The sequence below is a fragment of the Symphalangus syndactylus genome, chromosome 8, assembly GCF_028878055.3.
Source record: "Symphalangus syndactylus isolate Jambi chromosome 8, NHGRI_mSymSyn1-v2.1_pri, whole genome shotgun sequence".
Lineage (NCBI taxonomy): Eukaryota > Metazoa > Chordata > Mammalia > Primates > Hylobatidae > Symphalangus > Symphalangus syndactylus.
In genome coordinates this window covers 71594029-71608567 of record NC_072430.2, presented here as the reverse complement: position 1 = coordinate 71608567, position 14539 = coordinate 71594029, and the positions used below count along the sequence as shown (strand labels likewise).

Below are 14539 nucleotides of genomic sequence, written 5' to 3'. Positions count from 1 at the left end.
TGTGTGTGACATTCATATATGTTATGTGCACGGAGTAAGTATAGTGTGATTGATATGGGTGTGTGTGGTCTAGACTATGCATGCGATTGATGCTGTGCAAGGGATTTAAGGTGTATTTTATGGGTGTATATCTAATGTATGTAATATGTTTGTGTATATGATGAGGGTATGAATGATTGTGTGCTTAGTTCAAGACAAGTTGTGATGTAGACATTGATTGCAGCATCAATTTGAAATAATCAAAAGTGTCAGAATCCAGTTTTAAAGAGTTGATTCAAGCAAAAGGCCAGGAGTGGCCATTCGATGACACACAGACTCCTCAGAAATGGAGTCAGTGTTTCAAAGCTGAAAATTAAGTTCTTGCTTATGTAGGAAAAAGACAAAAGAATTTAACAGGATTACAACAATTTCTATAAGAGCTGGTTTAAGAGTTACAACAAATTAATTAGTTACAGTTTGTCCCCCAAGTCTTCTTTTCTTTATAGCTTGTTTTCATTTCCTTTCCAATTTAAAAGATTGTATTTAACATTCCATCTTAATGTGATAGCGATGAAGTCTTTCTTTTTTTTTTTTTTTTTTTTGAGACGGAGTCTCAGTCTGTCGCCCAGGCTGGAGTGCAGTGGCGCAATCTCGTCTCACTGCAAGCTCCGCCTCCTGGGTTCACGCCATTCTCCTGCCTCAGCCTTCCGAGTAGCTGGGACTACAGGCGCCCGCCACCGCGCCCGGCTAATTTTTTGTATTTTTAGTAGAGACGGGGTTTTACCGTGGTCTCGATCTCCTGACCTCGTGATCCACCTGCCTCGGCCTCCCAAAGTACTGGGATTACATGCGTGAGCCACCACGCCCGGCCGCAATGAAGTCTTTCTAAGAGGAGAGGGAAGTTACTCTATCATGAAGATCAACAGTGGAGAGGGAAGGAGTCTTCCCCTGGACCCTTCAGTAATTTACAACATTTCACCAAACAATGCAGGTAAGAAAGAAGGTTTAATCTATAAACATAGAAACCACGGTTACAGCTGCCTTGGTTACAGTGGCCTGGCATGTGACTGAGGCCCCCAAATCACATTTCTTTAAGGTTAAAAATAATTTAGAGTTCCAACAACTGGGTTGTTAGATTGCTTATTTTCACAGTGGTGACATGCTTTAGTTCCATTCAGATTTTGGGGCATTGGCAGAACTCACTCCGTATAAAACATGTAGCATGGTTTCTTGCTCATAGTAGGTGCTCAGTGAAAATTGCTTCTTTTCTCAACTCATTATTTGGCTTAGTACTTTCATTTTGACTTCGATAAACAAACATAACAAGTGCTCATCAATCATTTGATCTCCCTAACTCTAGAGATGGGGATTTATAAAATAAAAATACATGCTAGGTATGTTGGCTCACATTTGTAATCCCAGCACTTTGAGAGGCCGAGGCGGGTGGTTAGGTGTTTGAGGTCAAGAGTTTACCATTTGAGGTCAGTAGTTTGACACCAGCCTGACCAACATGGTGAAACCTTGTCTCTACTAAAAACACAAAAAATGAGCTGAGTGTGGTGGCACATATCTGTAATCTCAGCTGCTCGGGGGCTGAGGCAAGAGAATCACTTGAACCCGGGAGGTGGAGGCTACAGTAAGCTGAGATCCTACTGCTGCACTCCAGCCTGGGTGACAGAACCAGAGCATCTCAAAAAACAAAAACAAATAAACAAACAAAAAATACAGCAGGCTGTCATCTGTGAGGACTGAATTCTGACCTTTTTTCTCTCTTGCCCAAATTCCTATCTAAGGGGCTTGGAGCATCACACCCTGAAAACCATAAAATATTATTAGGTGGGTTTTATTTAACTCTATAATTCATGTCTTATACCCAGTCAGTTCTGCCAATACCCCAAAATCTGAGTGCAACTAAAGCATGTCACCATTGTGAAAATAAGTAATTTAATGTGGCTTACCTTCCAACCTGACTCTGCCATAACATCACATGACAGACAAAGAAATCAGAATATTTTATCCCAAAATATTTTTTTGCCTTATTTTGAGAAATGGCCCTGCAAAGCCATCTTCTGTGGGGAAGAGTTGCATCTGTAAGGAATCTCTATTAACATAACCAGATCTTTCCCCTTCCAGGCCCTCCCGATCCTAAAGAGATTAACTAAGAGTCTAGCACCTTTTAAAGGTCTGAATAGGGAACATTTGCCATCTATTGTCCCTAAGGGTAGCTACCTATGAGACTTCATCTACATAATAAGAACCTTGTCTCCACAACCCTTTATTTTAACCCAGACATCCTTTATCTATTGAGTCTAGGTCTTTCCGATAATAACACCTATTTCAAACAATTGCCAATCAGAACATCTTTGAATTCAACTAATTCCTGTAAGCCATTGCTTCAAGTTGTCCTGCCTTTCTGAACTGAACCAATGTATACTTCACATGTATTGACTGATATATCTCCCTAAAAACTATACAACCAAACTGTAAACCAATCACTTTGGGCACATGTTCTCAGGTCCTCCTGAGACTGTGCCTTGGGGCCATGGTCACTCATATTTGGCTCATAGTAAACCTTTTTAAATATTTTATGGAGTTTGACTCTTTTTGTTGACATTTGTATGGAAGCTATACCTGCCTAGGATTAAAAAAAAAAAAGGAACTCCTCTTTTATCAACCACAGAACTACAGATGTCCCTACTGGACTCAATTCATTAAGAATGTTTCTGCCGGGCATAATGGCTCTTGCCTGTAATCCCAGCACTTTGGGAGGCCAAGGTGGGCAGATCACGAGGTCAGGAGTTTGAGACCAGCCTGGCCAACATAGTAAAACCCATCTCTACTAAAAATACAAAAAATTACCTGGGCGTGGTGGTGGGTGCCTGTAATCCCAGCTACTCAGGAGGCTGAGGCAGGAGAGTCGCTTTAACCTGGAAGGCGGAGGTTGCAGTGAGTCGAAATCACTCCATTGTACTCCAGCCTCGGTGACAGTGCGAGACTCTGTCTCAAAAAAAAAAAAAAAAAAGAAAGAATATTTCTAAGGGCCAGGTGAGGTGGCTCATGCCTGTAATTCCAGCACTTTGGGAGGTTGAGGCAGGCAGATCACTTGAGGTCAGGAGTTCGAGACCAGCCTGGCCAACATGGTGATACCCTGTCTCTACTAAAAATAAGAAAATTAACCAGGCATGGTGGCCCATGCTTGTAATTCCAGCTACTTGGGAGGCTGAGGCACGAGAATCACTTGAACCAAGGAGCCAGAGGTTACAGTGAGCTGAGATCGCGCCACTGCACTCTAGCCCTGGCGACAAAGTGAGACTCTATCTCAAAAAACAAGAAAAATGTTTCCAAGAAGATCAATGTATATTAGATGGACTAAAGCATTACATTTCCTAAGGACAACACCTCAAGTAGAATATATTAGCACAAATAATTTTATCTGAAAATAGCCATTTTTATGTGGTAGACACAGGACAGGGGTTGGAAGACTTTAAACTGCGATACTATTCAAGAATGGAGCTTAAGACTTAAATTTTGTTGTAGGAAAGAGGAAATAAATGGGATAAAAAAGTGTTGGGAAGGCCGGGTGCGGTGGCTCATGCCTGTAATTCCAGCACTTTGGTAGGCTGAGGCAGGTGGATCACGAGGTCAGGAGATTGAGACCATCCTGGCCAACATGGTGAAACCCCATCTCTACTAACATACAAAAAAAAATTAGCCAGGCATGGTGGCACGCACTTGTAGTCCCAGCTATTCAGGAGGCTGAGGCAGGGGAATCACTTGAACTCAGAGGTGGAGGTTGCATTGAGCCGAGATTGCGCCACTGCACTCTAGCCAGCCTCAAAAAAAAATAAATAAATAATAATAATAATAATATTGGGTTCACAAGCAGGTTGAGTCCATGAGAAGTTCTGTTTGCTAATTGCAGGAGTGAGATGCAAAGTAAGAAATGTTTACTTCATACAATTTTCCCTAGAGCAGTATGGGCAGGGAAAATGCTAAACATTAAAGTACCTTGTGTTCTTCAGACTCCTACAATGTGGAATGACTCTGGCCTTGAAACAATTAAAGAAAAAACCAAAGTGTCAACATTATTTATTAAGTGACTGCACACTTTCCTATAACTCTGGTTATGAGTAGCCAGCGTGTAAGGCAGTTCCTCAGCTTTGCAATTTTTGAGTGCACCTGGGAAGGAGCAGACATCTAGGGATGACAATCTCTACCAACCAAACTCAGAAGAGACTAGTATTAAACCAGTAGCTCTGCATGTAGGATCAATGTACATATGAGAAGAAACAATACTGTTTGTTTTTCTCAGTTGACAAACGCTCTTCAAAATGTATGTAGGGAAGGAAAAATATTTTCCTTCTACCTCTTTGGTTCTTGGCTGGGGCCACTGTAACAAAAGTCAGATTAACAAGAGAAAAATAGAAGTTTAGTAACATGTGCATCTCATGCATACATGAGAGAAACTCAGAAAGCAACTCAAAGAGGTGGCTAGAACTTGGGCTTAAATGCCTTCAAAGCTAAAGCAAAGGAAGAAGCCTGTCGGGGAGCAACTTACAGGGAGATGACCAGGAAAAGTATAGTAAACAAGGGAAAGATTTTTCATGCAGATTTAAGTCAGTACCTTCTCCACTGATAAGGGTTTCTTTTGATTTAGAGTCACCTTTATCTTTCTGGTGCAGAGAGGGAGACATCCTTACAAATGAAGATTTCCCTTATAAATGCAAATTTCCCTTACAAAAGAGCAACGTGCACTCTATTTTCAGAGCTTGTCTTGTGTATACTGCTTCCAAAATAAGCAGTTCAAAATAATATTTATACTACAGAAGCATATTTTGGGGTGGCATATTCTGGTCTCCTATAGTAGGTTCTCACAAATACCTCATTTAAGTAACTCTTTAAAACTTGCTTTTATTAAAGGGTTAGCAGATGGTTGTTCAAAATAGTATAGGAGGAAAGTAGATTTCAGGGCAATTAGTAATAGCTTTGTGTTGTTTCTCTGGCTTTCCTGGTGGTCCACCCCTTATTTGGATAGCTGCATATTGACTCCCCTTAGGTATCTACCCTTCCTCTTTTGTGTGTAGTATTGGTGAGGCTGTCCACTAAGGTCTGCAGTCCCCTCTATTGAGCCAAGCGATGGTTATGAGATCTAAGCTAGCCTAACTGAACTCTCATAGGAAACAAGAATATGTCACCCCAAAATATGCCTCCAGGTTCAAAGTCCTGTCAATTAGCATTTTTGCTGCTCTGCATCCTTACCAGCTTTGATGATGTTAGTTTTCACTACATTTTAGTCATTCATGTAGGTGTGTAGTATTATCCCATTGTTTTAATTTGCAATTTTCTAATGATAGATTGAAGGGATTCACAGCCCACCAATATGGCAAAACTGCCCTTGCAGAGTTATGGAGTGTTGCAAGCCAGGCTCTAGGCAGAACTGCACATTAATCATAGCATGCTGGTACACTTCAACCCACTTCCCTGTAGCTTCTAATTTCCCAAGTAGCATGCTGACCACCTACTCCCCAATTATTCCTATAGGTAGAATCTCTGATACTAGAATCATGAAATCTTTTTGCTTAAGAATTGCTTAAGGTGTTTTTCTGATCCTGAATTCCAGTGCAACAGCTAATGCTAACCGGTCTAAAGACCCCTACCAAGGAACTGGCTTGGCACATGAATGCTGAGTTTCTTCATGTCCCTGTCCCATGACTTCACCTCTCACTTCTTGATGAATCAGAAACCCTCACACTTTGCCCCTTGTCCAGACTCCTTAAAAACCCTATGCCCAAACCCAAAACCAAATTTTAGGTTACCCCCCATCTACTCATTTGGCTGCCCCATGGAAAATTAAACTCTCTCTTTTTCAATCCCTGTTGTCTTACTATATCTATTTGTTGTGCATCAAGTAACAAATCTGTTATGATTATAGTGGCATGAAAATTATTTTAAACTGAAAATGTCTGAACAGACAGAAGCTGCAGAAAGAAACACTATTTAAACTTAACCAGAGCCTCCTGAAAATTCAGCTGCCATTGATCCCTTTCAAAGGTATTTTCCTGTTTGAAACAAGATAGCCGCTTAGCACAGGGATGTGTAAATTAGTTGCCATAAGCCCCCATACAGGGAAACTTCCAGCCAGGAAGAAATCAATCTACCCATTTCTATGAGCATCAGAAAGCTTACTAGAACCTTCCATATTTTCCTTTTGAAGCCCCAACAAACATCTTTTTTTATTTTTTATTTTATTTTATTTTTGAGACAGACTTTCACTCTTGTTGCCCAGGCTGGAGTGCAGTGGCACAATCTTGTCTCACTGCAACCTCCGCCTCCCGGGTTCAAGAGATTCTCCTGCCTCAGCCTCCCGAGTAGCTGGGATTACAGGTGCCCACCACCATGCCCAACTAAATTTTGTATTTTTAGTAGAGATGGGGTTTTACCATGTGGGCCAGGCTGGTCTCAAACTCCTGACCTCAGGTGATCTGCCCACCTTGGCCTCCCAAAGTGCTGGGATTACAGGCACGAGCCACCCCACCTGGCCAAATCTTTTTTTAAAAAATAGAGATGGGGGTCTTGCTATGCTGTTGGTTTCAAACTCCATGCCTCAAGTGATCCTCCTGCCTCAGTCTCCCAGAATGTTAGGATTACAGGCATGAGCCACTGCACTTGGACAAAAACACTTTTTTTAAAGTTGGTATATAACTTTACCTCTGGCTATTCAGCAAGTTACTCATTACGTAATACTCCTGTGTGCATGTGTAAATAAACTTTGAATTTTCTCCTGTTAATCTTTTTCTAATTCACAAGCTCCTTTACCACCACCTTTTTTTTTTTTTTTTTTTTTTTTGAGACGGAGTCTCGCTCTGTCGCCCAGGTTGGAGTGCAGTGGCGCGATCTCGGCTCACTGCAAGCTCTGCCTCCTGGGTTCACGCCATTCTCCTGCCTCAGCCTCTCCGAGTAGCTGGGACTACAGGCGCCCGCCACCACGCCCGGCTAATTTTTTTTTTTGTATTTTTAGTAGAGACGGGGTTTCACAGTGGTCTCGATCTCCTGACCTCGTGATCCGCCCGCCTCGGCCTCCCAAAGTACTGGGATTACAAGCGTGAGCCACCGCGCCCGGCCTACCACCACCTTTAAAACCTAAAATGATAGAGGAAAAGTTTTTCTCCAAACAATGCGATGCTGAACATCTTTTCATTGCTCATCTGCCATCTGTATATCTTGTTTGGTGAAGTGTTGGGGTGCAGAGAATCATACTACAAACTATGATGCATTGGCATTCTGAGCACTTTTGAATTAAAGAAATTAAATTAAAAAGAATTAAATTTAACTAGATTAAAGAATTAAAGAAACCAAAAGTTCTTAGAAGCTGCCTCAGGACCAAAGATGTTCTAATCTTCTCTCGTTCCTCCCCTAGCTCTCAAATGCAGAGAGGAGCTCTCTCTGGGAGTTCCCTTGTCTGGATAAGGAAAACTTCTTCTAAGAAATGCAATTGTCTTAAGACCCGCCTTTCTAAAAATCTCATCAGATAACCAGGAAATATTAGCCACCTGGAAAGAGAAGAGACTAAAAGTCTCTTCACACCACACTCAGATAGACCTTTCATCTATTCTTCCAAGAGCAGCTCCAAAAGAGTACCTGAGACTTTACCTGTATAATAAGACAACCTTTGCTCATAGTGCAGTTCCACCCTTCACCTTCCCATAACTCGTCACCCTTCCATTCAGCTTCCAAAGAGACTCATTTACAAACTATTGTCTGCTCTTTGGGGCCAATTCCCTAAAAAATATTTAAAACTCCTCAAAATTGCCTACATTTTCCCCATGTTCCTCTCCCCTATGAAGACAGTATATGAATTTCAACTATTTAGTCTTTCTTTGAGTCTCATAATTTGTATGGTTCCCATGATTATGCACAATAATAAATTTGTATGCCTTTTTCTCCTGTTAATCTGTCTATTGTCAGTTCATTTCAGAAGTTTTGAACCTTCAGAGGGAGAGGAAAAATTGTCTTTGCCCCATACCATTCAGATGTTTTGCCCATTTTTCAACTAGGTTGTTGGTTTTCTTGTGCTTGAGGTTTTTTGAGTTCTTTGCATATTTTGGATAATGTTCTTTTATCAGATATATCTTTTGCAAATATCTTCTCTCAGTCTCTGGCTTGTCTTTTTATTCTATTAATAGTATCTGTTGCAGAGCAGAAGTTTTCAATTTTAATGAAGTTCTGCTTATCAATATTTTTCTTTCATGGATTGTGCTTTTGGTATTATATCTAAAAAATCATGGCCAAACACAAGGTTGCCTAGATTTTCTCCCATGTTGTTTTCTAGAATTTTTATAGTTTTGCATTTTGCATTAGGTCTATGGTCCATTTTGAATTAACATTTGTGTGGCCAGGCACAATGGCTCACACCTGTAATCCCAGCACTTTGGGAGGCCGAGGTGGGCAGATTACCTGCGGTCAGGAGTTCGAGAACAGCCTCACCAACATGGTGAAACCCTGTCTCTACTAAAAATACAAAATTAGCTGGATGTGGTGGTGCATGCCTGTAGTCCCAACTACTTGGGAGGCTGAGGCAGGAGAATCACTTGAACCCGGAAGGCAGAGGTTGTGGTGAGCTAAGATCACGCCATTGCACTCCAGCCTGGGCAACAAAAGCGAAACTCCTTCTCAAAAAAAAATTGTGAAAGATGTAAAGTCCAGGTCTGTGAAGAGGTATGAAGTCTAATCTATGAAAATATTTATTTTTTGCATGTGTACATTCAGTTCTACTACCATTTGTTGAAAAAACTAACTTTTCTCAATTGAAAATTGATCCTTTGTCACAGATTAGTTCACTGTATTTGTGTAGGTCTACCTCTGGGCTTTCTACTTGGTTCCATTGACCTATTTGTCTATTTTTCACCAATAACACACTGTCTTAATTACTGTAGCTTTATAGTAAGTTTTGAAGTTGGGTCACATCAGTTTTCTGACTTTGTTCTTCTTTTTCTGCATTGTGTTGACTATTCTGAATCCTTTTTTTTTTTTTGAGACGGAGTCTCGCTCTGTCGCCCAGGCTGGAATGCAGTGGTGCGATCTCGGCTCACTGCAAGCTCCACCTCCCATGTTCAAGAGATTCTCCTGCCTCAGCCTCCCAAGTAGCTGGGACTACAGGCACCTGCCACCACGCCCGGCTAATTTTTTGTATTTTTAGTAGAAACGGGGTTTCACTGTGTTAGCCAGGATGGTCTCGATCTCGATCTCTTGACCTCATGATCAGCCTGCCTCAGCCTCCCAAAGTGCTGGGATTACAGGTGTGAGCCACTGTGCCCAGCCTGAATCTTTTACCTTTATATAAACTTCAGAGTCAGTTTGTCACTATCCACAAAATAATGTGCTGGGATATTGATTGAGATTTTGCTGAATCTATAGATCAAGTTGAGAGGAAATGACATCTTAACATATTGAGTCTTCCTACTCATGTACATGGAATATCGATGCTTCCTCAATTTCTTTCATTAGAGTTTTAAATTTTTCCTCATAAAAATTTTTACATAATGTGTTAGATTTACACCTAAGTATTTCACTTTGTTTGGTGCAATATAAATGGTATTGTTTTAAATTTCAAATTGCAATTGTTCATTGGTGGTATATAAGAAAGCAACTGACTTTTGTATATTAACCTTGTATCCTGCAACCTTGCTATAAACAGACATTATGTTTATTCTGCAGACATTTGGAGCCATAAAAGCATGGGGCAAGAGTGTTGTACTATTATATCTTGCTCAAAAAAAGACTAATCTGGAAGTAATATGTAGAATGGATTGGAAGGAGAAAAAAACAAGGCAAGGAGTCCATGTGGGAGGCTTTTACGTGAGCCCTCCATAAGACAATGAGTTTCTGAATAAGGGTGTTGCAGTACCAGTGAAAAGGTAAGAACAGATTCAAGAGGCAAATATCCTAAATTCGGCCTTCTTCTTCAGGCTTACAGGTCTTTTCATACACAGTTCTGTCTTTGGGAGGCCCTTAACACTCTCTTCACCTACCTTCTAATTATTCCTCAAAATTCAGTTCAGGTGTTGTGCCCTCCAACAATCCTTCCCCTCTACTATCTTCCCGTAGCCTCCTGCAGTGTCCTCCATCACACTGTAAGTGCTATTTATATTAATATAATCTACTTGTCTATACACTTACCTGCCTGTCTCTAATCCCTTTCATTAAATCATGAGCTCCTGGCAGATCACGAGGTCAGGAGATCGAGACCGTCCTGGCTAACACAGTGAAACCCCGTCTCTACTAAAAACACAAAAAAATTAGCTGGGTGTGGTAGTGGGCACCTGTAGTCCCAGCTACTTGGGAGGCTGAGGCAGGAGAATGGCGTGAACTCGGGAGGTGGAGCTTGCAGTGAGCAAAGATCGCACCACTGCACTCCAGCCTGGGCGACAGAGCAAGACTCTGTCTCAAAAAAAAAAAAAAATCATGAGCTCCTGAATTTGTGTAGCCCAGTACCTGGCCCAATAAGTATATGCGTAAATGAATAATTTATTCACATCTGTTGTAGGAACTTACAATATTACCAAGTATGTGGCAGGTATTATATCATATTTATCTATTCAGAGATTCAACTTCTTCCTGATTTAGTCTTGGGAGGGTGTATTTGTCGAGGAATTTATCCATTTCTTCTAGATTTTCTAGTTTATTTGCATAGAGGTGTTTGTAGTATTCTCTGATGGTAGATTGTATTTCTGTGGGATCGGTGGTGATATCCCCTTTTTCATTTTTTATTGCATCTATTTGATTCTTCTCTCTTTTCTTCTTTATTAGTCTTGCTAGCGGTCCATCAATTTTGTTGATCTTTTCAAAAAACCAGCTCCTGGATTCATTAATTTTTTGAAGGGTTTTTTGTGTCTCTATTTCCTTCAGTTCTGCTCTGATTCTAGTTATTTCTAGCCTTCTGCTAGCTTTTGAATGTGTTTGCTCTTGCTTTTCTAGTTCTTTTAATTGTGATGTTAGGGTGTCAATTTTGGATCTTTCCTGCTTTCTCTTGTGGGCATTTAGTGCTATAAATTTCCCTCTACACACTGCTTTGAACGTGTCCCAGAGATTCTGGTATGTTGTGTCTTTGTTCTCGTTGGTTTCAAAGAACATCTTTATTTCTGCCTTCATTTCATTATGTACCCAATAGTCATTCAGGAGCAGGTTGTTCAGTTTCCATGTAGTTGAGCGGTTTTGAGTGAGTTTCTTAATCCTGAGTTCTAGTTTGATTGCACTGTGGTCTGAGAGATAGTTTGTTATAATTTCTGTTCTTTTACATTTGCTGAGGAGTGCTTTACTTCCAACTATGTGGTCAATTTTGGAATAGGTGTGGTGTGGTGCTGAAAAAAATGTATATTCTGTTGATTTGGGGTGGAGAGTTCTGTAGATGTCTATTAGGTCCACTTTGTGTAGAGCTGAGTTCAATTCCTGGATATCCTTGTTAACTTTCTGTCTCGTTGATCTGTCTAATGTTGACAGTGGGGTGTTAAAATCTCCCATTATTATTGTGTGGGAGTTTAAGTCCCTTTGTAGGTCACTCAGGACTTGCTTTATGAATCTGGGTGCTCCTGTGTTGGGTGCATATATATTTAGGATAGTTAGCTCTTCTTGTTGAATTGATCCCTTTACCATTATGTAATGGCCTTCTTTGTCTCTTTTGATCTTTGTTGGTTTAAAGTCTATTTTATCAGAGACTAGGATTGCAACCCCTGCCTTTTTTTGTTTTCCATTTGCTTGATAGATCTTCCTCCATCCCTTTATTTTGAGTCTATGTGTGTCTCTGCATGTGAGATGGATTTCCTGAATACAGCACACTGATGAGTCCTGACTCCTTATCCAGTTTGCCAGTCTGTGTCTTTTAATTGGAGCATTTAGCCCATTTACATTTAACTTTAATATTGTTATGTGTGAATCTGATCCTGTCATTATGATGTTAGTTGGTTATTTTGCTCGTTAGTTGATGCAGTTTCTTCCTAGCCTTGATGGTCTTTACAATTTGGCATGTTTTTGCAGTGGCTGGTACTGGTTGTTCCTTTCCATGTTTAGTGCTTCCTTCAGGAGCTCTTTTAGGGCAGGCCTGGTGGTGACAAAATCACTCAGTGTTTGCTTGTCTGTAAAGTATTTTATTTCTCCTTCACTTATGAAGCTTAGTTTGGCTGGATAGGAAATTCTGGGTTGAAAATTCTTTTCTTTAAGAATGTTGAATATCGGCCCCCACTCTCTTCTGGCTTGTAGAGTTTCTGCCGAGAGATCAGCTGTTAGTCTGATGGGCTTCCCTTTGTGGGTAACCCGACCTTTCTCTCTGGCTGCCCTTAACATTTTTTCCTTCATTTCAACTTTGGTGAATCTGACAATTATGTGTCTTGGAGTTGCTCTTCTCGAGGAGTATCTTTGTGGTGTTCTCTGTATTTCCTGAATCTGAATGTTGGCCTGCCCTTGCTAGATTGGGGAAGTTCTCCTGGATAATATCTTGCAGAGTGTTTTCCAACTTGGTTGCATTCTCCCCGTCATTTTCAGGTACACCAATCAGACGTAGGTTTGGTCTTTTCACATAGTCCCAAATTTCTTGGAGGCTTTGCTCATATTTATGTGACATATTTTCTCTTAAGAAACAGGAACCATAAAGCTTCAAAAATAAAAAAAAAAAAACACTGAAGCCTCAGATGAGGCAGGAAGCACGCATTCCATATCAGGAAGTGATCAGTTCCTCAAAACTGTGTCATGTTTCTTTAAGTTGGCTTAGCCTTCCCGTATACATGTGATAATGATACTGTTTTAAAGAACAGGTGTGAAAGTCTAAGAGTTTAATCCAGACTCTGCACAAGAAATTAATCTGCCAAACCCTAGGATTCTCTTTCTGAAAGCTCAGAATATTTCCTCCCCTTCCCTACACACACAGGGCTGGAAGGGTTAGAGAAGAAAGGCAGACAACAGCTTCTGAGCTTTGGACTAATCACAGCCTCTGTTCTCAGCAGGAGCCCCAACACTGAGACCAGGTAAGAAAGAAGGCCTCAGGGCTGGAGCGAGTAGAGCAGTAAAGATGGCTGGGAGGTAGTGGTCAGATAGAGGGTAAATATTTCAGGAGGGAAGAGGGAAGAAACTGTTTCTGATATGACAGCCATCAAATGCATGAGTACTGGTGGAAGAAAATGGGATATGCCAATCAAAGGAGAGGTCATATTTCTGTTTCCTGGGCTTCAGGTTCTTTATAGAATTGTGAGAGTCTGTGAGAAAGAAGATGGTTTTTAAAAGGGAGCTATAAAATCTTAAAAGGCAAAATAAAAATCTATATAGTTATGATTACAAATTTTGCTCTTATTGCTTCTCCTACTATAATTATCTTCTCTCTTTCTACACAGAAAAGATGGTGCTACGCTTTCCTCTTCTTTTACTGCTGCTGGTTCTATGGGGACCAGTGTGTCTGCTTCATGCTTGGCCTAAGCATCTCACCAAGGCTCACTGGTTTGAAATTCAGCATATACAGCCAAGTCCTCTCCAATGCAACAGGGCAATGAGTGGCATCAACAATTATACCCAGCACTGTAAGCATCAAAATACCTTTCTGCATGACTCTTTCCAGAATGTGGCTGCTGTCTGTGATTTGCTCAGCATTGTCTGCAAAAATCGTCGGCACAACTGCCACCAGAGCTCAAAGCCTGTCAACATGACTGACTGCAGACTCACTTCAGGAAAGTATCCCCAGTGCCGCTATAGTGCTGCTGCCCAGTATAAATTCTTCATTGTTGCCTGTGACCCCCCTCAGAAGAGCGACCCCCCCTACAAGTTGGTTCCTGTACACTTAGATAGTATTGTCTAAGGCATCCACTGCTTTTCCTTTCATTTGACATAGCTTCTGTTACAAGTGCTTCCACGTTTTCTTTTCTTTTGTTGATTTTCTTGTTCCCATGGAAGAAAGAAGAAAGGTGTTGGGAGAATTAGAGTGCCTAGGATGCCAGACCAGAGTTAAGACAAAAAGAAATACGATTATTTTCTGCTTTGTAGTTCTGTACTTTTCGAGAGAAGGGAACAAGGAAGAGAGCAAAGAAAGATTCAGATTTCTAACCCTGCAACTTTTGCCAAGCTTTATTGCCCTGTGTTCACAGCAATAAAACCACTTCCTGCTGCATTCTAATGAGTGTGTGTTTGAGATCCGCTTTCAAAGCATTGTTTACCGGTATTCAAAGGAACACTGTTTTGACTTTAAGTCCCTAGAAAACTTTTGAGGCCTCCCTGGGGCCTCTACCGCTTCCTTGCCCACAAGAAAGGAGAGTGTTTGGGACTTTGGAGCATTTCTTCAAACTCTGCTCATGAGTTTATATATTCCCCTGGAAACCATTGTCTATGTTTAATTGGAAGTAGTACTGATATGATACCTCAAAGACACTTGATGATAATTTCATAGATTCTGACACTGGCAACTGAAGGATCCTACGTCTTTTCTATTTGTTTTTTTTTAATCAGATAATGTTTTAAATATAAGGTAATAGTAGTAGTAATAGGGATAATAATCCACTGTAGTAACCTTAGAGTCAGTCCTGCATTA

The 14539-nt window shown here is 40.8% G+C and overlaps 1 protein-coding gene across 1 annotated transcript; it reads left to right on the top strand.

Moving 5' to 3' along the window:
- The first annotated feature begins 12761 nt into the window (after positions 1–12761).
- On the top strand, positions 12762–14128 carry RNASE6 (ribonuclease A family member 6). The gene is made up of 2 exons (XM_055287815.2): positions 12762–12992; positions 13356–14128. The coding sequence occupies exon 2, from the start codon at positions 13361–13363 to the stop codon at positions 13811–13813; it is 453 nt and encodes a 150-aa protein (XP_055143790.1). The 5' UTR covers positions 12762–12992; positions 13356–13360; the 3' UTR covers positions 13814–14128.
- The last annotated feature ends 411 nt before the right edge of the window (positions 14129–14539 follow it).